This window comes from Aulonocara stuartgranti (assembly GCF_965226115.1).
Source record: "Aulonocara stuartgranti genome assembly, chromosome: 3".
Classification (NCBI taxonomy): Eukaryota; Metazoa; Chordata; class Actinopteri; order Cichliformes; family Cichlidae; genus Aulonocara; species Aulonocara stuartgranti.
This window is the reverse complement of record NC_138941.1, coordinates 19732267-19758378: the sequence shown is the minus strand read 5'-3', so window position 1 is coordinate 19758378 and position 26112 is coordinate 19732267. Positions and strand designations below refer to the sequence as shown.

At 42.4% G+C, this 26112-nt stretch overlaps 2 protein-coding genes across 2 annotated transcripts in view; both read left to right on the top strand.

Annotated features, from left to right (window-relative positions):
* Positions 1 to 26112, top strand: part of LOC309700493 (uncharacterized protein) — a 2098293-nt gene that overhangs the window by 629124 nt on the left and 1443057 nt on the right. The window contains exon 28 of the mRNA XM_082524046.1: positions 2452 to 2628. Within this exon, the coding sequence (XP_082380172.1) occupies positions 2452 to 2628 (177 nt within the window). The remainder of the gene's footprint in view (positions 1 to 2451; positions 2629 to 26112) is intronic.
* On the top strand, positions 13078 to 17647 carry LOC309700719 (uncharacterized protein). The gene is made up of 2 exons (XM_082524468.1): positions 13078 to 14180; positions 14513 to 17647. The coding sequence occupies exon 2, from the start codon at positions 15163 to 15165 to the stop codon at positions 16723 to 16725; it is 1563 nt and encodes a 520-aa protein (XP_082380594.1). The 5' UTR covers positions 13078 to 14180; positions 14513 to 15162; the 3' UTR covers positions 16726 to 17647.

Sequence of the window (26112 nt, the reverse complement as noted above, 5' to 3'; positions counted from 1 at the left end):
CAACCTCCACTTGTCCAACACAACTGCTGTCCACTGCCTCCATGACATTGTGATTTTGCTGTTGGTCTTCTGTCAGATCTTCATCAATCACTTCTGCACGGGGCACACCTTCAGACTCTGCAGCTGCATAACGAAAGCCTGTAAGATAAAATTAGACATAAGGTAAATGTACACCAATATTCCAATGACAGGTGTGTGATTCATCTGGAAGTTATGTGCGGATTAGTGTACAGTGATAGCAATTTAGTATGTTTTTAGAGGGGGGGGGGTTGTTTACCTCCGATGGGTGCTCTTTTTCGCTTCCGTTGCGTACGCCTTGAGTGCCGGTCCGAGTCTGATACAGGTATGTCGTCATGCCCCATGTGCAGTGTTGGTGCCCAGTCTGGATTTGTTACATCCATTTCATATGCTGGTTTGCCTGCAATAATGCCAAATCATAAGCTACTCAGTCGACATGATGTGGTTCTGCAGCATCACACATTAGCATGTTTTATCTCATTATCTATGACCTCAGCACATTGAAAATAACACTAAAAGCCTTTCAAGAGTGATATGAATTAATTTAGAACTCACCGGAAAGAAAATGCCGTGAGCAAACCAACAAAAAGCTGGGGATTGCAGAGAACTCGATATCCGCTCGTCTCACCGCTGCAATCCAAGCCTGACGTCTTTGTTTAGTAATATCGGATACATGGGATCCCTCACGTTGCCTCCAGGATGGAAAACGATGAAAAGAGAGCCCGTTATCCAGCTTCTTGCCTTCACGATCGTGTGATCTAACGTTGCAACCGACAACACAACACGTACAATCCATAGCTGAAATGGTATCCTTTGGCTGGCCTACTGTCATGGCGGAAGGGGGCATGGCCCATCTCCCGTGACATCACGCTCCAAAGCCCTATAGGTGGGAAAATGTACCATGTCGACCAATCAAAAATGATATGGAAACATGACATTTGGTTGTTTAGCAAAAGGGGGAAGTTTTAGGAGTGACCGGCAAGAGAGAGCGAGTGAGCGAAAGAGAGAGAGAGTTTTGATACGTGAGAGATTTGTGACGTTTACCGTGTTTGGTCTCAAGTTAGTTTGTTGTCTTGTGTATTTAGTGTGTAGCTGTTGTTTTGTTTTGTGTGTCAGTTCTACTAGTGATCGTCACAGTTGCTGCCTTAAAGCCAACAAAGGCAGATTGCAGTGTAAACGCTGAGTGACACACCTGCTGTCAGACCTGCAGGTTTATCCCTGTGCTGTTCTCATATGTGTTAGAGTGACACAAACTATTGTTTGACACCTGATTGTTCTGTAAATAGTTTGAAATGATTATATGAAAAACGTCTGAGCCTTGGCTGCATTTTTTGGTAAATAGTACCATATAACTTTGTTGTTTGCAAAACGTGTGCGTATTTTTAAAAATGTACAATCTCTATTTGCATTTCAAGTTATGAAGATGATTCGTTAAACATGTGTGTGGTTTTTACAGTCAAAATATCACTTTCTACGTGTATTTTAAATTTTGTCTGAATTTAGATAAATTGTGCTGATACAGTTGGTCAAAATGAGAAAATAACAGATTGGCAAGATAAACTGTTTTTAAAGGTAAAATATAGAGGCCACATCAAAAGTAGTCAAGAAGGGTTAAAGGCTAAAAGCAAAGTTGTCACCAAGTACTGTTTATATTTGTGTGTATTGCTGCAGCTTTTTTGAGTATTAATTTGGTGCCTTTGTGTGAAATAATGGTATTGTGAGTGATCCATATAGTCACAAAGAATAGCCACTTGTTTCTGTGCTACCAAAGTTCCCCGGCTTTCATTCAAAATGTGTTTATCGTCAGCACCTGCACATTAAACTACTTAAACATTATAAATGTCTTCAAGCTCACACTGAGGCCTGTGGGGTACTATCAGCCACTGAGACAGTACACACATTTATATGTGTTTGTATATGAATATTTCATACTTTAAGACTGCCTGTTTATTTAAGGGAGATGAACAAAATACATTGGAATTGTACAAAATAATGTCATGGATGATAAATTAAATAGATTTTAAGTAGATGCTTGTGCATTCTTAAAGTCTTATATGTTGAACTGAACTATGTGATCTGTTCAAAGCCTTAATCTTAATTTGAAGTGAAATGTGCATTTTGAGTTTATACACTATGTATATAAGGCGACCGTTTCCTTTTGCAGTATTTTTGTGTGGTGTACTTTTCTATGTCTTAACAAAAGGGGAACAAAGGTGTTTAAGTTCACCTAGGATGATGTGTTTTAATTTTCACATGGTCTTGCTTGAATTTGACCCTGACAAAGGCGTATGAACTCTGTCAGCTGTTTGGAGTTTCCATTTTCTAAACTTCTACATTCTGAACCTTCTTCAGCTCTGAACAGATGATGAAACACTGAATGATTTCAAGCTCACACTTTGTCTAATAAACTTACATCTTTCATTCTTTATACAGATTGAGGGACTGTGGTTTGTCAGAGATCAGCTGTGATTATCTGGCAGCAGCACTGAAGTCCAACCCCTCCCATCTGAGACAGCTGGACCTGACCAGGAACTACAACCTGCAGGATTCAGGAGTGAAGCATCTGTGTGGTTTCCTGGAGAGTCCAGGATGTGGACTTGAAACTCTGAGGTCAGTCAGCATGTTTTAGTTGTGCTGAGATGAATATGATGTGAAAGTTGTGCTGACACTAAACTGCAGACATCAGGCTGATATTATACTGATCCACACTGAGGATCTTCATGGTAAAGTCTGTTTTCTTCTTCTCTGGTTTAGTCCATTGACTGCAGCAGAACAATGTTCACATTTCAAACAGTGAGACTCAACGTATGGCCCGCGGCCCACACGCGGCCTGCCCACCTTTCCTGATTCAGAGAGAGGGGACCCTGATTAACTGTGTAGTGTTCTTCCTCACAGTTCTAAGTATCAGACACAACAATGAATAATCCACAGCTGACTGTCTTTAGCAGGTCAAAGGTCACGGCACACAGCAGGCAGTGGGAAATATTATAATTCTGATCATTTATCAGCACATATCCATATGTATAAAAACAAAGCTGACACTGTGAGACTTGATCAGAGGTGTGATCATCACAGCAGAGGCCTTTGTGTCAAAGTCACTGAGGATCAAACAGAAACACATGAAGCAGATTTTCCTGTTCTGGCTTTTTATAGCAGATAACCTTCAAAATATTCTGCAGTCCATCAAAAACTGAAGCAAACCATGAATCAACATGTGAACATGAGCTGATGCTGCTGAAGTGAAGCAAAGTTACAGAGGTTTGATTACAGACACAGCTGAGAGTTTGTAATCTGTCATCATTTTAAAAGGTTTACATTTCTTCAGTATATCCACATTTGCAGCTGCTACCTCAACCTCCACTTGTCCAACACAACTGCTGTCCACTGCCTCCATGACATTGTGATTTTGCTGTTGGTCTTCTGTCAGATCTTCATCAATCACTTCTGCACGGGGCACACCTTCAGACTCTGCAGCTGCATAACGAAAGCCTGTAAGATAAAATTAGACATAAGGTAAATGTACACCAATATTCCAATGACAGGTGTGTGATTCATCTGGAAGTTATGTGCGGATTAGTGTACAGTGATAGCAATTTAGTATGTTTTTAGAGGGGGGGGGGGGTTGTTTACCTCCGATGGGTGCTCTTTTTCGCTTCCGTTGCGTACGCCTTGAGTGCCGGTCCGAGTCTGATACAGGTATGTCGTCATGCCCCATGTGCAGTGTTGGTGCCCAGTCTGGATTTGTTACATCCATTTCATATGCTGGTTTGCCTGCAATAATGCCAAATCATAAGCTACTCAGTCGACATGATGTGGTTCTGCAGCATCACACATTAGCATGTTTTATCTCATTATCTATGACCTCAGCACGTTGAAAATAACACTAAAAGCCTTTCAAGAGTGATATGAATTAATTTAGAACTCACCGGAAAGAAAATGCCGTGAGCAAACCAACAAAAAGCTGGGGATTGCAGAGAACTCGATATCCGCTCGTCTCACCGCTGCAATCCAAGCCTGACGTCTTTGTTTAGTAATATCGGATACATGGGATCCCTCACGTTGCCTCCAGGACGGAAAACGATGAAAAGAGAGCCCGTTATCCAGCTTCTTGCCTTCACGATCGTGTGATCTAACGTTGCAACCGACAACACAACACGTACGATCCATAGCTGAAATGGTATCCTTTGGCTGGCCTACTGTCATGGCGGAAGGGGGCGTGGCCCATCTCCCGTGACATCACGCTCCAAAGCCCTATAGGTGGGAAAATGTACCATGTCGACCAATCAAAAATGATATGGAAACATGACATTTGGTTGTTTAGCAAAAGGGGGAAGTTTTAGGAGTGACCGGCAAGAGAGAGCGAGTGAGCGAAAGAGAGAGAGAGTTTTGATACGTGAGAGATTTGTGACGTTTACCGTGTTTGGTCTCAAGTTAGTTTGTTGTCTTGTGTATTTAGTGTGTAGCTGTTGTTTTGTTTTGTGTGTCAGTTCTACTAGTGATCGTCACAGTTGCTGCCTTAAAGCCAACAAAGGCAGATTGCAGTGTAAACGCTGAGTGACACACCTGCTGTCAGACCTGCAGGTTTATCCCTGTGCTGTTCTCATGTGTTAGAGTGACACAAACTATTGTTTGACACCTGATTGTTCTGTAAATAGTTTGAAATGATTATATGAAAAACGTCTGAGCCTTGGCTGCATTTTTTGGTAAATAGTACCATATAACTTTGTTGTTTGCAACACGTGTGCGTATTTTTAAAAATGTACAATCTCTATTTGCATTTCAAGTTATGAAGATGATTCGTTAAACGTGTGTGTGGTTTTTACAGTCAAAATATCACTTTCTACGTGTATTTTAAATTTTGTCTGAATTTAGATAAATTGTGCTGATACAGTTGGTCAAAATGAGAAAATAACAGATTGGCAAGATAAACTGTTTTTAAAGGTAAAATATAGAGGCCACATCAAAAGTAGTCAAGAAGGGTTAAAGGCTAAAAGCAAAGTTGTCACCAAGTACTGTTTATATTTGTGTGTATTGCTGCAGCTTTTTTGAGTATTAATTTGGTGCCTTTGTGTGAAATAATGGTATTGTGAGTGATCCATATAGTCACAAAGAATAGCCACTTGTTTCTGTGCTACCAAAGTTCCCCGGCTTTCATTCAAAATGTGTTTATCGTCAGCACCTGCACATTAAACTACTTAAACATTATAAATGTCTTCAAGCTCACACTGAGGCCTGTGGGGTACTATCAGCCACTGAGACAGTACACACATTTATATGTGTTTGTATATGAATATTTCATACTTTAAGACTGCCTGTTTATTTAAGGGAGATGAACAAAATACATTGGAATTGTACAAAATAATATCATGGATGATAAATTAAATAGATTTTAAGTAGATGCTTGTGCATTCTTAAAGTCTTATATGTTGAACTGAACTATGTGATCTGTTCAAAGCCTTAATCTTAATTTGAAGTGAAATGTGCATTTTGAGTTTATACACTATGTATATAAGGCGACCGTTTCCTTTTGCAGTATTTTTGTGTGGTGTACTTTTCTATGTCTTAACAAAAGGGGAACAAAGGTGTTTAAGTTCACCTAGGATGATGTGTTTTAATTTTCACATGGTCTTGCTTGAATTTGACCCTGACAAAGGCGTATGAACTCTGTCAGCTGTTTGGAGTTTCCATTTTCTAAACTTCTACATTCTGAACCTTCTTCAGCTCTGAACAGATGATGAAACACTGAATGATTTCAAGCTCACACTTTGTCTAATAAACTTACATCTTTCATTCTTTATACAGATTGAGTTACTGTGGTTTGTCAGAGATCAGCTGTGATTATCTGGCAGCAGCACTGAAGTCCAACCCCTCCCAACTGAGACAGCTGGACCTGAGCTCCAACAACAAGCTGCAGGATTCAGGAGTGAAGCATCTGTGTGGTTTCCTGGAGAGTCCAGGATGTGAACTTGAAACTCTGGGGTCAGTCAGCATGTTTTAGTTGTGCTGAGATGAATATGATGTGAAAGTTGTGCTGACACTAAACTGCAGACATCAGGCTGATATTATACTGATCCACACTGAGGATCTTCATGGTAAAGTCTGTTTTCTTCTTCTCTGGTTTAGTCCATTGACTGCAGCAGAACAATGTTCACATTTCAAACCTTCAAAGAAGAAGAAAAATCCTCCACTGGATAATTCACTGTGAAACTCTCCAACTCTTCATTCCACCTTAAAGTCTGTCTGACACTGAAATCCAAAGCAAAATGTGCGTTTGCTTTACAGACAGCAGTCCAACACAAACATACACACATCATCCAAAACACAGTCCAACATCCAAATCTCCTCCACTGCCAGCATGAATGATGGGAAAGAGAAGGAGGAACACTCTGACATTCAGGGTTAGAATGAGTTTCATGAAGCAGACTGTGAAGATCAAAGCTGCATTAGAAAGCTTACATGAATGAATGAGTGGACAGAAGTGGACAGAGATCATCTGAAGCACTTCAAAGGCTTTAAATCAGCACATTTCTCTTTATTCTTTATCAACTTTGTTAGTTTCTCTCAGTTTTCTGTGGAATGAAGCTAACAGCAGGCTAATAAGATGCTGACCAATAGGTTTCTATTAAAGGTTGTAATTTGTATATGAAAAAGTGCTTTGGCTCAGCAGGGATCAGCTTACAGGTAGAATACAGCTGCTGGATGGGATTAGCATGTCATAGCTATCTACCAAACTGCTAACTGGGGGATTTCAGGCCATCTATGGATCATTTTTGCTAACTGTTTATTCAGCTTAGGCTCACAGGGCTGCAGCCTGTGCCCTAGCTGTCATAGGGCAAGAGGCGTGGTCCACCTGCACAGGTGAGCAGTCCATCACAGGGCCAACAGAGAGAGACAGAGAAGCACTCTCTCACATCCACACCTACAGCCAATTTAGAAGCACCAGTGAACCTAAGCAGCATTTCATTGGACTGTGGGAGAACATCCAACCTCCACAGAAAGGCCAACAAGCTTCAACCTACAACCTTCTTGCTTTAAGGCACTAGTGCGAACCACTTTTCCCCATTTCAGCCCAAATCCTGCATCTTCCTGTTTTTGACTCCAGGCCAGCTCCACTAACACTTTCTCATCAGACACTGCCACCTAGTGGAGGAAGTCTTAGTCCCATTTGAAGCTTCAGATTACAGTTAGTTCCTTTACAAAGAGGTGGAGGTGGTGGGGCCACAGCACCATCATCACTGAGTGCCATAGGACACTTAACCTTTGTTTCCATATGCTGGGAACTTCCTGTTGTTCCAAGGAGGACTGGAAAATGTGTGAAAATCTCCCAGTCAGTTCCTCACAGCACACTTCAATCATTTCCCTCCCACAGCATCAGGACCAGGGCTTTTTCTCTCTTTGGTCCCACTAAGAGATTTCCACACAAACACCTCATCAGTGGGACTCTCAGAGCTACCAGCCCTTTGCTACAATCACAAAGCTCTTCATTGAAATCAATGATATCAAAGCTGGAATCCAATGAGTCCAAGTCTTCTGCTGATTCAGCATCACATTCATCTTTGCTCCTTGTTCTGCATCCCCACCATGGACTTCATTCCTTTCCAAGCCAGCCTTGAGTGTCCTTTATTCAGCTCATCCTCTGCTTTACTTTTACACCTGATTTTAGCTGCTTTATCTCTCTTTCAACAAGTTTCTGTGCCTCAATCTTTTTCTTCTCTCCCTCATAACAAGACAGCTTCTTCTGCCTGAGAACATGTTGGAGTGATTTACTAATCCAGGGCTGCTTATTGGGGAAAATGCTTCCTGTTTCCAAAGTAATCCCCATTTTTCCCAGAAAGAAATGTAAGTAGAAATCGATGATCTCAGTGAGAACATGAGCCTTTAAAAAGTCCCAGTGGGTGCAGTCAAAGCAGTCCCTCAGTCCCAGTATATAGTCTTTGGTCCAGACTGGAACAAGTGTGTGCCCAGTTTGAGCTCTCTTCAGTCCTGTGACCTGACAGACCCAGAGGGGCCATCACATCACATTTAGAAGCTCCCCTAATGGAGCCACAACACATGTCCAACACTTAGTCTGTCTTGTTGGACCAACTGGAAGAAATGATTCAAGGACTTAGTCACAGAACAGAGATTCAAATCTCCAAAATCCAACTGGCTGCATCAGGACATATAGTCTGAAACTCTGCAGTTTCCTGTTTGAAGCTGCTTCCTGTTGGCTTCAGCTGTTTGGAGTTTCCATTTTCTAAACTTCTACATTCTGAACCTTCTTCAGCTCTGAACAGATGATGAAACACTGAATGATTTCAAGCTCACACTTTGTCTAATAAACTTACATCTTTCATTCTTTATACAGATTGAGTTTCTGTGGTTTGTCAAAGATCAGCTGTGATTATCTGGCAGCAGCACTGAAGTCCAACCCCTCCCATCTGAGAGAGCTGGAGCTGAGCTGGAACAACCTGAAGCATCCAGATGTGAAGCAGCTGTCTGATCTTCAGCAGAGTCCAGACTACAGACTGGAGACTCTGGTGTAAGTAGAGTGATGGAGTGAGTGGGTGGTGCTGTCAGCAGTATTGTACTAAACACAGTCAGTATGAAACAAAGATCCAGTGTTTCCTGTAAAGCTGCAGCTTCTCAGTGAAGCTGTGAGAGGAGAATGGTGACAGGCTTCAGGATTGGACACAAACACTTCCTGTTTCTGACCTTTATGGTCACCATGGTAACGGCTGACACGCTCTGATCAAACGCTGTCAACAGCCAATCAGCTCTCTGAACAAAGCAGCACGCAGACCAATGACTGCATTCATTTCCAAGTTTAAAGCAGTGAAGAACACAGTCTGTAGGTGAGGAAGAATTTAGTGAGAGCAGATGTTTGGATGGAATTCCTCCAGTTAACAGCTGGAACCGTCCATCTGGATTGTTGGGCTTGTTGTTGGGGTTCCTACAGAGCTCAGAGTGGACACACCAAGGTTCTTCTAATGAATGAAAGTCCAAACTCAAACTAGGAGGGAAAAACATTTTCAGCAACTTCAATAAAAATCCAAAGATTAGAAAAAGTGAAGCAACAATGAGTCCTAGTACAGTCCCAGCACTGAAGTCCCTGCTGCTCTTTATACTGGATGTGCTGCATCACTGACTGACAGCTGATGAAGAGTCTCTGGAAACACTCGTTTATCTCCTCTGCTCTTCCTTCTTCTCTCTGCAGGTGGAGGTGATGATGGTAAACAGGACGGTGTGTGTGCTGAGAGAGGAGGAGCTGTGTCCTGATGATCCAGAGAGGTTGAAGCAGCAGCAGCTTGTGTGTAGAGACGCTCTGACTGGGCCATGTTACTGGGAGGTGGAGAGGAGAGCTTCATCCAGCAGTGACTGACAGAGGAATGAGAAGAAGTGCAGATGACTGTCAGTGCTGCAGAGTGAACTGCTCTGAGAACAGCTCCACTGTCAGACACAATGTAGAGTCCAGCATCATCCCTGTGTGTCCCTCTGGATCTGACAGAGGATCATCAGTGTATCTGGACTGCTCTGCTGCTGCTCTGTCCTTCTACAGTCTCTGCACAGTCTCTGTCTGACTCTGGCTTCAGACCCTCCTGGATCAAACTCACCTGGAAAGACTTTCAAACATCACTCAATAGATTTGAATACAGAATATATTTGATATATACTGTAGATGTACTGTAGAGTTGCAGTTTGTCACTTGTAAATACAGTCTGTGAGCAGCTATGAGCTGAAAGAGCTTTCTAGAAACACGAAATGTTTTCACTCTTCTGTTGCTTTTTCATATATTTCCACAACATTAATATTGATCCCACCTGTCTCACCTGTTTCATGCTTTTATACATAATAACAGGACACGTGTGATCTGAGCGCTGCTGTGGTTGCTGTGCTGCACGTCTTCATTTAGATAACAGAGACATCTAGTGGTTCAGAGGGAGAACTGCAGGAGGTGGAGCTGTGTTTTAGCATGGAAAACTTTCTATCTTTGTTACAGGAAAAATGATTCTATGTTTCTTTACCTTCTTTTAAATGTACAAAGATGCCTTTTGTCTGCCCTTTGCCTATGGTTAGATTAGTTAGAATTATCTTTTTAGACTTTCTCAGCAAAGACATACTGTTTTGGGACATATTGTTTTAGATTGTTTTATCTCTCACAGCCTTCTCCCAGCTCTCTGCTGACGAGACTAGCGCCACATATGGAGTTGTTTATTTTATTTGTTTTGTATTTTCTTATCCTGTTCTCACTGTCTTTCCTATAAAAATTACCAAGCCACTGTGCATGGTGTGAGTTGTTCTTAGCAGCTCACCCGTGTACACGTTTGATAAAGAAAGTAACTTTGTCTCATTGTGTCTTTATTTCTCCTGGGTCTTTTACAGAGTTTTCCCCCAACATTTCTTGGTCCTTCGACAGCCGGATCACCTCCATCGTGTCCCATCTCCGTGACCAGTCCACGTTGTTCGCCTGTCGACAGCCCACACACCAGGTGTGTGGAAAAAGACCAAGAGCGTTAAATTCGGGTCTTGGCCAACGTCTTAGAAAGCGACCCACGGTGGTGGGACCCGATCGAGGTGGACCAGACCCCGCGACACCGACCAGGTAGATACAGACACACTGACACAATCTTGCGTAAAAGCGCATTTTGAATTCAGGGAATTTAAAATAGCGGAAGTAGCTCGTCGACTGGTAGCTCTGGGAGCTCGTCGACTGGTAGCGTAGCTCGTCGACTGGAAGCTTTGGAAGCTCGTCGACTGGTAGCTTTGGAGCTCTGGGTAGCTCCCCCAGCTGGGTCTAGACTGGGTCTAGGGAGTAAGTAGCTCTGGGAGCTCCCCTTATTATAAGGGTTCCGGTCGCGCGCGTCGAAGCTGTGAATGTGAATGTGTGTGTGTGTATTGTTTTAATTAACGGAGCAAGCTGAATTTTCACGGTTCAATAAGAGACTGAGCTGCTCCTACTGTGTTTTTCTTTTACTGCTATTCACTGACGTGCTGGTGAGTTGAGAGAACGGTCGAGTTCCGTCTCGTAAAGTTCACACCGCTTTTGGAAATAGTCCGAAAGTAGAAGGGCGTGTGAGCAACCACTCTCGTCTCTAATACCAGCGAAGGTGATAGCAGCTGTATTGTGTATATATTACTTAAACAAAAATAAGTACATACATAAATAAGATGGGTAATCAAGCAAGTGAAATTAAAACTCACTCCTGCTGACGAGCAGTGGTGAGAAAAGAAAAGTCCAGACGCCGGACAAAAACAGTGTCTGTAAACTGAGAGATTTAAGAAAACAAAATATAAACAGAAGAACAGAACTCAACTGCCAGTTTAGTAAAACCAGAAGACGAGACACTGTGCAGTTCCCACAATCCTTTTAGTAAACCATCACTCACTCCTGCAGCCGCATCTGCAGCAACACCCATATCGGGAAGAACTTAATAATCCCTTATTAAGTGAAAACTAGAGATCAAAGTAGTTTGTAGTTTAAAAGGGTTGAAAACAGACCCCACTGAGTAGCTATAAATATAAAAAGTACAAAATAAAGATGAACAAAGGGAAAGTTACAGTAGAAATTATCTTTAGAGTACTTGAAATTAATAATAGCAAGGATAACAACCTGTAAAGTGATATTAACAATGAAACACAGTTGACATGATGACCATGCCCAGCATGTATAAAATGAATATAAAGCAAATAATTCACACGAAAATATTTTAATAAGGTATATTAAGGCTGTGTCATTGTTCAGCCAAGGACAGTGTGTGAAAAGGTAACTGTCTCCACCCTGGGAAAAGGATGATTCTGCAGGTCATCTGAAGCCCTTGATGGATACAAAATAAAATATAAATAATATATTATAATAGAACTGCCTGGTCCGCCATGCAACAGAGAGAACAAATGTGACCGCAGATTGGATGAATTCTAAATTATCTGTTTGCCGAATAAGATGATCTAACTAACAAATTGGCTCAGGAGTAGTATAGTGGTACACACTGATAAAAATATTATAATATGCTATTGCTGTTATATAAGACAAAGGGTATAATATGAACAATGACATAATATTAATATGAAGAGGCACCTTAATCGGTTATGATGTGAGGTGGATAATTGTTAAGCAGTAGTCTGCATCAAGCTTAAGGTTTGCTGAAACTCAGTGTAATGACATGTGAGATGAAGACAATACAGAGAATAACTAAACTAATGAAGTGCATAGAGGCACTTGACCAGCTTGAAACCTATCATCCTAGAATGACACATTGCTGAGATATAGAGCACACCTATAATAACAACCAATAAGCAAAACCCTGTAGACAACAGCTAAAACTACAGGATTGAGAAGCTGAATTAAATATGTAGACACTGCTAAGCTGATGAGCATGTTCCACATTTTCTTTTCTTTTTATTTATTTGTTTCTTTTAGAGCAGAAGCTGCTGTAACACACCCAAAGAAAGACTGTAGGTCTGACCAACCGTCTCAGTCGTGGGCAAAAAGATGTCAGCCAATAAAATTCTAAAAGATAATTTATTGACAAAAAATATATCAAGAGATAAAAGATAAAACAGTCCAGTGTCCCACTTAAGAATTGTATAAAAACACACAGTCCCAAGGCCAGAGACAGCTATGACACACGGCCAAGTTGCACTCCACATGTTGCCTTTAACAGGGTTAGAAGTTGTACTTGGAGACCCACCACCCTGCAAGCATATAGTCAGTGGTCACTCAAGCCTCTGCAACCCAGCTGCCTTTAGGCTGTGGCATATAATAGGCCCTGGACTGCACAGAGAGACAAAACGACACACTTAATATAAAATTCATAGCGCAAAACCAATCCATCCCAATCATATCTGATTTCATCACATTACATACCTGCACAGAGAGACAAAACACAACAGCAGTGGTTGTAGTGTGGGCTATAAGTAGACCAGTGTATCAGTGCAATCAAGTACACCTGCCTCTAATTAGTCCAACCTCATTCCAGCCATTGGCTCACCAAAAATGTGACACACACACACAAAACCACTCCCAACCCAGTGCAACTTCACACAATAATATGGAACTGAATTAACGCAGGCACATGCTATTAAAAGCCAACATATGCAGACTTCTGCCTTGTTCGGGTGGCAGCATTTTTCTTTTTTCTTTTGTGTCCTGACACGTTTATGTTTTTTGTTTTTGTTTGATTATTTTGTTGGTTTTGGAAACGAATTTAAACGAACTTGTGACCATACTTGAGAATCACAGTGACACATAGTGATTAGGCATATGATTGAAAAATGCCTAGGTTTAGAGCTGTGAGCTATGAGCTGTGAGCAATGCAAAGTTAAATATATATATATTTGTATAAATGGGAAACAACCCTAACTTGAAAGTTTGAAATGTGTGAGATCCATGCATTGTTTGAAGAACTAGAAATTATCTTAAACTGCCTTAAGTGAAAATGTAGAGTTGCATCTATTCTCCCAAACAAAAAAAAAACAAAAAAACAAAAAAGGGAGAAGCATTCTGTAACTTAAAAATAAGGCTGACTGTTGACAACAGACTAAAACACTAATTCGCAGGTGGCTATCAGGAACAGAGAGGCGAGCAAAGTCACAAACACCAAGGCCGCAGACAGCCACGCAGAAACAGCAGATAACATAGAGACAACGCCTGCTAGAACCGTGGAGAGGAAGGTCACTTCACACGAGATTGTTGCGCATGTGAAATACACAAAGATAAACAAATAACCATTTATATAGACAGCCAGTATGTTTTCTCTGCTGTGCATCATTTTGCAAAAAATCTGGAAAACCAGAGGAATGATTACACCAACTGGCAAACCAGCATGCCAACCTCTTACAACGCCTACTGACTCTTTCATTACTACAGGCAACAATTTTGCTGACAGAGCAGCAAAATAGGCGGCACAACAGGCAAACATCACATTGATGGCAGTAAACACACATCAGATTCCACTGGATGTGTTGAAAAATGAACAAAAAGCAGCAAGCACAGCAGAGCAGGCAAAATGGCTAAAACACGGTGCAGTTCTGACAAACGATTTAATGATGTGTTATGGCAAGCCAGTGTTGCCAAAATCGCTCCACAAGATGGCGGCATTAGTGACTCATGGCTGTACGCATTTGTCATCGGGGGGAATGACCTGTATTGTCAACTCTCATTTCTACACTGTAAATTCTACACTGTAAATTTTGAAACCTCAGCAAAACTATTTGTCAGAACGTGCATGACGTGTCAAACAAAAAATAATATAAAAGAGGCCGTTTTCCCACACCACCTTATCTTTTTCACACAATCCGTATGGACTTTATTGAGCTAAATGAATGCCAAGGGTAAAAATACGCCCTAGTGGTTATAGATGTATTCTCAAAGTGGCCGGAAATCTATCCAGTGAAAAAGGCAGATGCAATTTCAGTAGCAAAGTGCCTGTGCAATCACTTCATACCCACATATGGCATCCCAGCTTTGATACGATCAGACAACGGCACTCATTTTGTAAATGATGTCATCACTAAGGTCTCTGAAGCACTCGGTTTCAGCATAAAACACCACTGTGCTTATCACCCTCAGAGCGCAGGCCTTGTAGAGAGAACTAACGGCACTATAAAACAAAGGCTCAGGAAATGCATGGCAGAAACAGGAAGGCCGTGGCCTGAATGTTTGGGTTTAGTGAAGATGTGGATGCGCTTAACACAAGGCTCCCATAAACTAACTCCATTTGACATCATTCATGGCAGGCCGTTTCCACTGCCTATTACTAGTCAACCAATAGACAAAGCAATCAGAGAAAACACATTAGCAGAGTGGATGTCTAAGCTGTTAGAAAACAAAGAGATCGTTGTACATAATCAACAACCTGATGATGTTTCTCCAGTGTCTTGCAGACTAAAGCCCGGTGACTGGGTTCTGATCAAGGTGCTCCAAAGGAAAAACTGGAGCACACCCAGGTGGGAGGGGCCATACCAAGTCCTCCTCACTACACCGACCGCTTGCAAAATTGCGGAACGACCATCCTGGATCCATCAGAGTCACTGCAGGCGAGTCAGTGAAGCCATCTAAACACAGCTGACGGCAGGCTTGCCCGCTTGTTGTGATCTCGCCCGGTGGAGGGGTCAGCTTTCCTGGCCGGGGGGTCTACTCGCGACAGGAGGGTGTGTTCCGTCGTCATGAGGTGGTGGCTCTTATCAACTGCAGCGGCCCTGACCATGGCCGGGCTCCTCACCTTTGCTTCCGTGAGGGACAACAAGTCACGCTATGTGGAGAAAAGGCAGACACTGTATGACAAAGGAAAGTACACCAAGTTTCCCCATGGCTACGCCACTAACTTCTGGTGGCAGTTTATGAACACTACAGCTCATTTGAATAACAAAACTGACTGCTATGCATGTACCCATATGCCCCTATCCTCGCAGACGTCTGGCCTGTGGCCGTACAGCATACCTGAAGATCGCAGTTGGTGTCTGTTGGGCCTGGCAACACATCCAGGCTACGGTACTCTTTGGTCCAAAGCCAACTACAGCATCCCAGCAAAAGCAACCTGGAGGTCATCATCACTCACAAATGTGAACTGTTCCGGACAGACCTACCTACTGACCTGGCCCCAAGTCTCAGACCCACTGCCTGATGTAATTCTACTGAACAAACTGAACGCATCACAACTGCCAGTATGTGTGATGAACAATGGCTCGCGGGCAGTGGGGGAGCTGCCTACTCACCTATGTAAGTACATATACACTTTCTGCCCACCAAGGAACGAGAGGAAGTGTATGGCCTGTTCAATCAACGCCACCTGTGCCAGTAACACGACGCTGATGGGCCTAAACTGTCGCTCCGACTACAGCTACCGAATGCCACTACAAACAAAGACTCAGTACCAGACAGGATGTGCACGGACGGCACCCAGCAGCAGAGGAACCAGAGTTTTGGCTGACTGGTACTTCCTATGTGGCAACAAGGCTTATCTGTCACTCCCTGAAGGTTGGGGAGGTCTGTGCACCCTGGTGGAATTATCAGATCACGTTTTTTTCATGCAAAGTGTTGCACATCACCCAAGCAGCCGGCAGAGACGTGAAGTGGACATCGCCTCCCCCAATTCTTTCGGCATTACCGTGGACACTGGAGTGCCGGGAGAGTTTCGCATCTGGGGAGGAGGAGTGAAATTCTTACAGAGCTTGATCCCCGGCATTGGAGTTGCCGAGGTGCGGGATCACGTGGAGATCAACCGATATGCTCTGCTACGACACATCAACTTGACTAAGACCCTGGGAACTGCCTTAGCAGGAGAACAGCAGGCCATCAGAACGATGGTGCTGCAGAACAGACTGACACTAGACCTGCTAACAGCATCACAAGGAGGAGTTTGCAAGCTGATCGGGGAAACATGTTGCACTTTTATCCCTGATGGATACGAAACTGGAGGAGACATTTATGAAGCTTTGCAGAATTTGACCGCTCTGCAAAAATATGTCACTGACCACACACCTGGAGCAGCTACAGCACAAGGCTGGCTTGACTGGCTGTTCAGCGGTTCATGGCTGGCTGCTGTAGCAAAGCCATTTTTCCTTCTAGGTCTCATCATGATAGCACTGCTCATATTAGTGTTGTGTGTGTTGCCATGCCTAAGAGTAATGATTTCAAAGATGATAACAACTACAATGACTGCTTATATTGCCGTGCCTGAAGAAGAGCAACATCCCGTTGCAATTCTGTTAGAGGAGAACTTGTACTAGCTGCTAATAAATGACGTGGTGATTAAAAATGACTTGTCAAGTGATCATGCACTGATTAAAACATTAGTAGGTTATGCAAGTTTTCATGCTTTTATTTTTTTTGAAGTCTTGACTTTTAAACATAAAGTTTTTCATTTTAAATATAAAGTTTTCATGCTATTATTTTTTGAAGTCTTCAGTTTTAAACATAAAGTTTTCATTTTAAATATGACGTTTTCATTATTTTACATATAAAGTTTTCAATTTAAGGTTTGCATCATTTTAAATATAAGGTTTTCATCCTTGTATTTTTTGAATTTTTCATTTTAGTTTTCATCCTTTTATTTTTTGTAGTTTTAGTTTTATTATTTTTTCTTGTTTATTCCACTTGTTATTTCATTTACTATGATTTTCATTTACTATGTTTTTCTTTTTATTATTTTCTTTTGTTTTATTCTTTAGACCAAATGACTGCCATTTCTGCTATGATGACATTTTGAAGATTTTGGACATTAAAAATTGCCTAACATACTTAATAAATAATTTTCATAGACAATTGTTGTATACATTTAAAATAAGTTAAACAGGGGGGAATGTTACAGGAAAAATGATTCTATGTTTCTTTACCTTCTTTTAAATGTACAAAGATGCCTTTTGTCTGCCCTTTGCCTATGGTTAGATTAGTTAGAATTATCTTTTTAGACTTTCTCAGCAAAGACATACTGTTTTGGGACATATTGTTTTAGATTGTTTTATCTCTCACAGCCTTCTCCCAGCTCTCTGCTGACGAGACTAGCGCCACATATGGAGTTGTTTATTTTATTTGTTTTGTATTTTCTTATCCTGTTCTCACTGTCTTTCCTATAAAAATTACCAAGCCACTGTGCATGGTGTGAGTTGTTCTTAGCAGCTCACCCGTGTACACGTTTGATAAAGAAAGTAACTTTGTCTCATTGTGTCTTTATTTCTCCTGGGTCTTTTACAGAGTTTTCCCCCAACAATCTTTTAGGCGCAGATACGACAAGTATCAGTGTGAGATACAAAAGGTCACATCAGTCAGCAGAGGGAACAGTGATCACACAGCAATGTAAGAATAGAAACATAACAGTGAATCTGGACATGTATACAGATGGAAGCAAACAAACAGGATGTAACACTACATTAAAGCCACAAATGGGAAGAAAACAAACACAAAGGAAAATATATTTGATCTCAGGAATCCAAATCAGATGCTTTAGAGCAGGGGTCGGCAACCCTGGGCACGCGTGTCACAGCTGCCACGTGAAGGGTTAACTGATGGCACGACCATAGCTGGACTGGCCATCGGGCATACTGATGGTGATTTTTCGTTTTTAATGGGCCGATGATGTTTTTTTTATTTTTTTGTAACGGTATAAACAATGAAAGATGGCGGATTGGCCGGATGCTGGTCGATGTGTAAAAATAAGTCAGTTGTTTGGTGGTGGCTATGGCGGAGCTTCCACAGAGGCAGCAGGTGGATGAGGGAAAGGGGAGGCAGGAGGAGCAGAGACCCGAGGCGGCCGCCGGTCCGAGTGTCAGGTGAACTGAACTTCGGGTAAGAAGTTATGACCTGCAGTCTGTCTGGGTCAGATATAAACCAAGTTTAGGTGGAGTTTATTTTCCTTGTGCTGACTTTTTACAGTCAGTTATAATAACTCCCACTCAGAGGAGACCAGAGATCACATTAACATGTGTGTCTCTGTATTAAGAAACATGACATATTGGCTCAGTTTATTTTTCTTATCATTGTTGTGAGGAGACCATAAATAGCATTTGTATTTTCTGTTGTACAGTTCATTTGCTGTTATGGATAAAAAGTCTTTCTTTGTTTCAAAATAGCTGATAAATATTCGCTGATAGCTGCAAACATCTGCGCACAAATATAATCCTATGAAGTGGTTCTATATAGTGTGTAATTTATTGCTAATGCAATCATATGGCACATTGACTTCTGAGGAAATGTTAGATGCACTCATCATCAGAAAGGTTGCCGACCTAAACCAGGGGGTTTAGAGCATCATAGAGTTTTTGTGGTTTGTTTTCTTTAAGTCATTTCACAGATTTTCTCTATAATTTCAATTCCTTGAATAAAACAACAAACTTAGGGGATGATTTTGTAATCCGACTTTATGTATGAAAGATTTGACTAAACATAAAACAATCTTCCAACTCAGTCGTCATTCTTATCTTGTGAAATCAAACCAAATGTTCTGTTGTCTCTAAATCAGGGATTGATGAAATCTTTGGTTGCATCCATTTATGAACATGTTCTCATTCATATTAAATCGTAGTCTAAGTCCTTCTTTAGAGGGATAAATGTCATTCATTGTCTTCAAATGTGTTTTTGTTGTTTTGGGGGGAAGTTTGAAGTCCATTGTTCAAAGTCTGTTAATGAAACTTTATGAAGTTTATGTAGGATGTTTTTCCTATTTTGTATTTGTTTGAATTATGATGTATTTCTGACTCTTGCTGCCATGATGCCAGGTCTCTCTTGAAAACAACATTTTTAATCTCAATTAAATTTTCACCTGGAGAAATAAAGATGATAATAATAATTTTGTCTTCAGGGAATCATTTCTCTGTAAAACAGCTTCTTCTGAAACTCTTGTTACATTTCTTGTTTATTGTTTGCTGGTTGTAGAAAAATGTCATCGTCTCTGTGTGAACTTAAACTCTACATGTGGTGTCAGCTATAAACGAGCTCTAGAGTCTAATAACGATGCTTTTATTATTGTCTGGTATCCAACCTAACCCTGGGCCTCTGGCTGAATGTGAAACACCAGCAGATGTTAAAAACTGTCTGGGTTACACGTGCATCACGTCGTGTGCTTCCTAACATGGATATGATTGGAATCTGGGCTGTTCAAGCGGTGCTGGTATCGTTGTTGTTTCTGAGACTTTCCAAATCTTTACTGGATAAAAACGTAGCAACTGATGGATTTAACATTTAGCTCTCAGACTGTCCCAGAAAAGGCGGAGGTCTGGAAGTTTATGTGAAGCTCTGTCTTGCTGCTCAAGTCTTGTTCTCTCCATCTGCACCTCAGCCATTTGAAATCTTGGCCTTAACTATTGATCTGTTTGGAAATCAGACTGTTGTTGGCTGCTATCAGCCTCCACCTGCTTCCCCCAGCACATCACCGTCTCTGGTTCAACTTTTATCTGAGCTGCATTTTAATGACGTCTTTCAGATGGATGATTTTCATTGGGACTGGCTTTCTTCTGTGTCTGATGATTTTAAGGCACGCTGCTTGTTTTTAAAACTGACTCAAATTATTTAAAGCCTCACACGCCTTGATCCTAAACACCCAGATAAATCTGCTCTTATTGACCTTTTTTAACTAATATGCTGCGTAAGTTTTCCACATCTGCAGTTTTTGCCAACGACCTGAGTGATCACTGCATAGTTGGTGCTGTGAGAAACACTAAAATCTCACGCTCCGAGCCCGCATCAGTTTGAACTGGGGTCGTATTAAACAGGCTGACAATGTCAGTTTGGGAACATTTACAGGAGAGTTGTGTCTACTTTGTGGACAGACACGCCCCTTTTTGCCAGGTCAGGGTGAAAGGTCGGGACAGGCCTGGTTTGGTTCAGTACCGGCCGATCTCCTACATGAGAGAAACCAGGCCTGGGCAGGAAGTCTGGCTCTGATGCTGATTGGCTACGTTTTCATTAGCTGTGTAATCGGATTACTGCCTCCATCATCAAGATGTAACTATTTTTTACTTTAACGACTGACAGTCCAAACGACCGTAGGAGGTTTTGGCAAACTATAAAGTGTCTCTGCCAGCTGTGACTCCTCAGAGCTTCCTCCTCACTTAAATATCGACTCCACTCCTGTGTCACACAAAACTGAAATGTTGCTTTAACAAACACTTTGTTGCTTCTTGCTCTTTGTTCAGCACAGTATCTGATGGTAAACCTCTTGCACACAACTCTGCTCGTAGTTCCTGCTTACTGATACCTTTTCCTTCACACCTGTCACAGTAGAAGAGGTTTGTAAGGCTTTGAATAGCCCCAACACCAGAAACTCGTCCTCACAATCGTTCTCCTTCCTTCTTGCACTTGGCTGCAAATATCATAGCTGAGCCAGTGTCTTATATTTTTAATCTTTCTCTACAACAGAAGAACACCACTATACTCTGTGTTCTCTGGTTAACTGGTCCTCATTGGTCTTACACAGGATGGTCCATTAGTATCATTTTATCTATAAATCTGTTTCTGGGTTACTGCCTCCTATTCATCAGAGTACATGTTAGGCAAACAGTTTAGTCACAGCCTGCAGTCTCAGGACATCATTACATCCACTGTTCCATCAGTTCATGCAGAGCTTGGGAAGAAGGCGTTCTCCTTTTCTGCTCCGTCTTCATGGAAAACATAACCGAAGGATTTAAGGCTCTCCGTTGATTTCACTTGCAGACTTCAAAAGACGTACACATGTTTTTGTGAAACCATCTCTGGGAACTTGTTCTCGTTTTTAATGTGACTGAGTACATTACACAAACTTTTCTCTTATTGTTGTAATTTTAATATGTGTGTCTGGAACAGGTCTCTCTTGTAAATGAGACATTGAGTCTCAATGAGCCGACCTGTATAAATAAAGCTTCAATTACAAAGTCCTTTGTATAAAAGCTCCTTCAGCTGCCAGTGGGACGTGCTGTGGCTCTATCGGTTGCAGAGCCTTTATATTGTTAGTTAGAAACTACAAATATAATGGCTCACTGTATTTCAGAATCAGAGAAACTTTATTAATCCAGGAGGGAAACTGAGTTGTCATAGCAGCAAATATACAAGAAACAACAAGCACTCATATAAAGTGAGTGTAGAAACAGAGTTATGATAAATAAATATTCAGATAAATAATATCAATATATAATATAAATAATCTATAATCCAGTTTTGAGTTCCCTCCCCAGACAGCTTAACGCCCACTCACATACTGGGCCATCTGACCTCAGGAAATCACATGATAGGGTGGGGCCAGGTTTCACAATGAGCTCACCCGAAACCCTGGCTGATTAGGACCCCCACCCGCTTTCACACCTTGGCTCATGTGATTACGTAGAGGATCATCAGGGGGTCCTTTGTCCCTCTTTGGGGGGAAACTCCCACTGGGTTTAAATCTGGGACTCCCCACCAACTGACCTTAGAACTGAAGAAGCTTCTCAGATGAGAGGTGAAACGTCTTCAAGCAACTCAAAGAAGTCCAGACGCTTTTCTTTGCAAGCTCCTTAGTCTACAATGACCTGGATGACTGAGAACCGTCACAGACAACTCAGTCCCATATTTTAGGTTATTCTGAATAAATCGTTCATGCCCTCTCTTTGGAAAGAAGCTGTTGTGGTTCCTGGTCCTAAATCTAGTCGTCCAAAAGTTCTAAACGACTTCAGGCCTGCTGCCCTCACCTCAGTCTTTGAAAAAAATCATCAGAAATGTGATTATGGAAGACACTGAACTTCAGCTTGATTCAATGCAGATTGCACATAAGCCCAATAGAGGAGTGGAGGACGTGCTTTTGATTCTACTTCACCTGATTGTCAAACATGTAGAGAGTAAAGGACTTCAGTTCATCGATTTCTCTGCTTCTTTCAATAACACAGCCCCAGATTTGAATCAAAAGACTTTTAGAACAGTTTGAAATCTGGACAAACCTGATCAAGTGCAGTCATATAAATATCTTGATGACAAATGCTATTATTTTTCTGTAAAGCAAATTGACCTAAAAGTAAAGTAACCTTGATATGTCAGGATGTAGATGTCCCACCCAACAACGTCACCCAGCCCTGAAACATCGGTACTGTTCAAGGCAGCATTGCTGTCCACACGTCCATCAGAGTGTTTCTTTGGACTTCATGGTGTTGCTGCTCCCAGTATTCTCTGAGACAACCTCTGAGGCCGTCACAGAGCAGCTGTATTTGTACTGACATTACATTACACACAGGTGCACTCTATTTAGTCATTAGCACTCATCAGGCAATGTCTATGGGCAACTGACTGCACTCAGACCAAAGGGGGCTGAATAATAATGCACATAACAATTCTCTTCACTCTGCTGACAAGAGATTCAACCCCCACTATGAGCACCTTCTAAAGAGCACCATTGAAAGTATCCTCACCAACTGCATCACTGTGTGGTATGACTCCTGCACTGGGTCCTGCAGGAAAAATATGACAACGGGTAGTGAGAGCAGTGGAGAGGATTGCAGGGTCCTCTCTTGCCTCCCTCCCCAGGAGATCTACTGTGCCTGCCTCATTCGAAAGGTCCTCTTCATTACAGGTGACTCCACTCATCTCTTCAACAGCGTCTTCAGTTTGCTGCCATCAGGAAGGATACTGAAGAGACCTTTTGACCTTTACATTTTCGTTAATATCTTTAAAACAGAAGCAGCAGAAACGAGAATTTTAGCAGCACAAACCAGCACAAGCGTAGCACAGTTGATTGACACCAGTTTTGTTTGATTTAATTAATGTGGGGGGGCTGGTTGACCTCTGGGGACCTCTAGAAATTTTCTTGAATATCTTTAAAATGATAGCAGCACAAACAAAAATTTTTACAGCACAAACGTAGCATAAACGTTTGATACCACTTTTGTTGGATTTGAAGAAGGTGGGGGGTCGCGGGAAAAACCAGCAAAAGAACTCGAGCAGCCGGGCTATGTAAAAGGTGTAGGGGGGCATGTTTGCGGTCACGTCCAGCGGGTGTGTGGGCTGTTTGAGTCATCTGTTACCAGGCAAACTCCAATGCAGCAGGCTGCTGAACACACACAGGCCTCCTGCATCCTCCTCTTCAGCTCTGCTTGCCCGATATTGTGACCTAAGCAGGGTCGGGCCTGGTCAGTACTTGGATGGGAGACCGCCTGGGAAAACCAGGTGCTGTAAGCTTTTGCACTTCCACACACAAACTGCAGAGGGCACTTCTGCTCCTGCTTGTGCTTAGAGGCATGAGAAGTTAACATTTATGGGTGATAAAATCCTTTTTCTATATTTTTAACATGAGAATATCAGTTTTCCATCTTGTGTTCCAGAGTAATCGGACAAAAGACAAACGTAGAACAAGGAAAAAAGAGGCCAAGTGTCTCACCTATAAAACAAAATGACTGTTTTCTGAATAGTCTCACACAGATAAACATTTGCAGGGAATACCTTTTCCTTCAAAACAAACGTCACAGACTGTGTTTTTCTTTACTGATTGTATTTGAGTAGAAACTCAGATTAAAATGGCATCAGTGCTCATAAAATGATTTAACTGTAAAAGTAGGTGTAGTGGATCACTTTGCATAGATCTAGATAAAAGTGCTGTAAGCAAAGACTACAGTGGTCATTGAGCAGCTGTTCCTATAATGTGAATCTGGGATAAAGGCACAGATTATTTGTTTGCCTTTGTTTCCTGGTTCTTTCTTTCTTATCCAAATGGAAAAAGAGAGCATAAAAGTACTGTTTACAAGCAGCTTATCTATCTCAGTGTGCCCACTATCATAAAATCTTGGTTGACTGAGCACTGAGCCATCTACCACTCGAAATTGAACCTGTGTGGGACAACAACAAAGTCCAGTATACTAAGTTTCAGTAATGTGCAGTTTTTTCTGTGGAAGATGTAAATCTAAATAGATGTCCTATTGTATGCATAATATACCACTGAACTTTATAAAACAACTTCTAAAAGCAAATTTCGATTTATTTTAGATTTTCTCAAATCCAAACAGTGCTAAAAGCATGCACACAGTCAAATATTTTTCATACGAGGTGCTGAAGGTTCTGCAATGTTCTGTCAGTGCGCCCCAGGACAGCTGTGGCTACAATGTAGCTGCCATCACCAGTGTGTGAATGTGTGAATGATGTATCTGTGGCTTTTTGTCACACTTGGAAACCACGGTGTTGTGCAGCTATTTGCCTTGTTGCAGGGTTTTTAAAAAACTGCAGTTTTGATTTTAGTGAAAGACACCGTCTCATGACTCATTGAGTGCCGCGACTGACGAGCCAATCCGTGACCTGCAGTCTGACGATGTCACATTTCCTGACTGCTTGGAACCCCGACTAAGTCGTCCTGTAGCCCACATCATAATGTTTCCATCTCTCTGCTTGACTGCGGGGATGCTATTTTTTGCATCACACTCCTATTTCAAAAGGTCAGTTAAAGCCACATAATTGGAATTTGGTTTCATCTCCCCACAGCACTTTCTCCAAAGTCTTCCCTGAATCATTTAGATGTTCACTGGCACTTGAGATGGGCCTATACATGTTTCTCCTTGAACAGGTAGCTACCCTATGTTAGCCTAGCTTTCTATCACTGATGCTCTGTGTGTATTGTTATGGTTCAAAATATGGGGATGGAGACAAGAGACAAGAGAAAAAAACCACGATAACAACACTGGTCCGGCCGGGTTAAGTCAAACGATGATTTTAATGATCACACGCGTGGGAGATGGACAATTTTATCCCACAACTTAGACATTCACATTACTCACACCCTCATTGCACATACATATAGGATCTTGGGGGTGGGCACGATACACGGAATCCAGGTTACCATCAGGGTGTACACCTCACCACTGGCGTTGTTGCCCACCTCTCAATTTTAAATACACTTAGACATTGAGGGCTAGCAGGAGGGACTATGCGCTTACCTGCTGCTCTCTGGCAGGTAGCTCCATGCCCTCCTGGGTTTTAATTACACCTTAGAACACACATGCATCAACACTACAATGAGCGGGTGGAGGGAGGTTTGGAGTCTTCTCTCACCCCCATCCTCTGCGGCCTGCTGGAGCGGGGGGGCTAGGAGGAGTTGGCCGTCCGGCTGCGGTCTGGAGTGTGGGGCCTCCCTGCTGCTGCGGAGTCGGGGCGGTCTGCCTCTCCCCACCGCAGGGAAAAGGGTAACACTACCTGGGTCTGGGTGCAGTTCCCCCCTCCAGGGGCAAGGGTACCTAGACCCGGTTTGTAGAGTACGCTTGGGGAGTGTGATCGTGTGTACAGCGTCTCTTTATGTCTGTCTCCACGTTGGTTGACTGTGGAGTAAGTGCATATGAGAGCATGAGGGGGGGAATGGATGTTTGTGTCTGTGTGTGCCTGTATGTCTGTGTCTATATGTCAGGTTGGGTATCAGACGCCACCTCTCTGGGGACATCTCAGGCCCTCCAAGGTTTGGAGGCCTATCTCCCCCCACCACCACTTCCCCTGCCAGTGGCGGACTCCCTCAGGTGTCGGTGCGTTGGTGGTTCTTTGTGTCTGGGGGTGGGCGTCCGGGTACACACCGGCTCACTCCTTGGCGGCCGCTTGTCGGGGCCTGGAGCCTGGGGCACTTCGGAGGTGGGGTGCCCCCGGCCTCTCGGCCTGGGGCTTGGTCACTCAGGCACAGCTGGCTGCTGGCGGAGCTCACGGGCGCGTCACTGCAA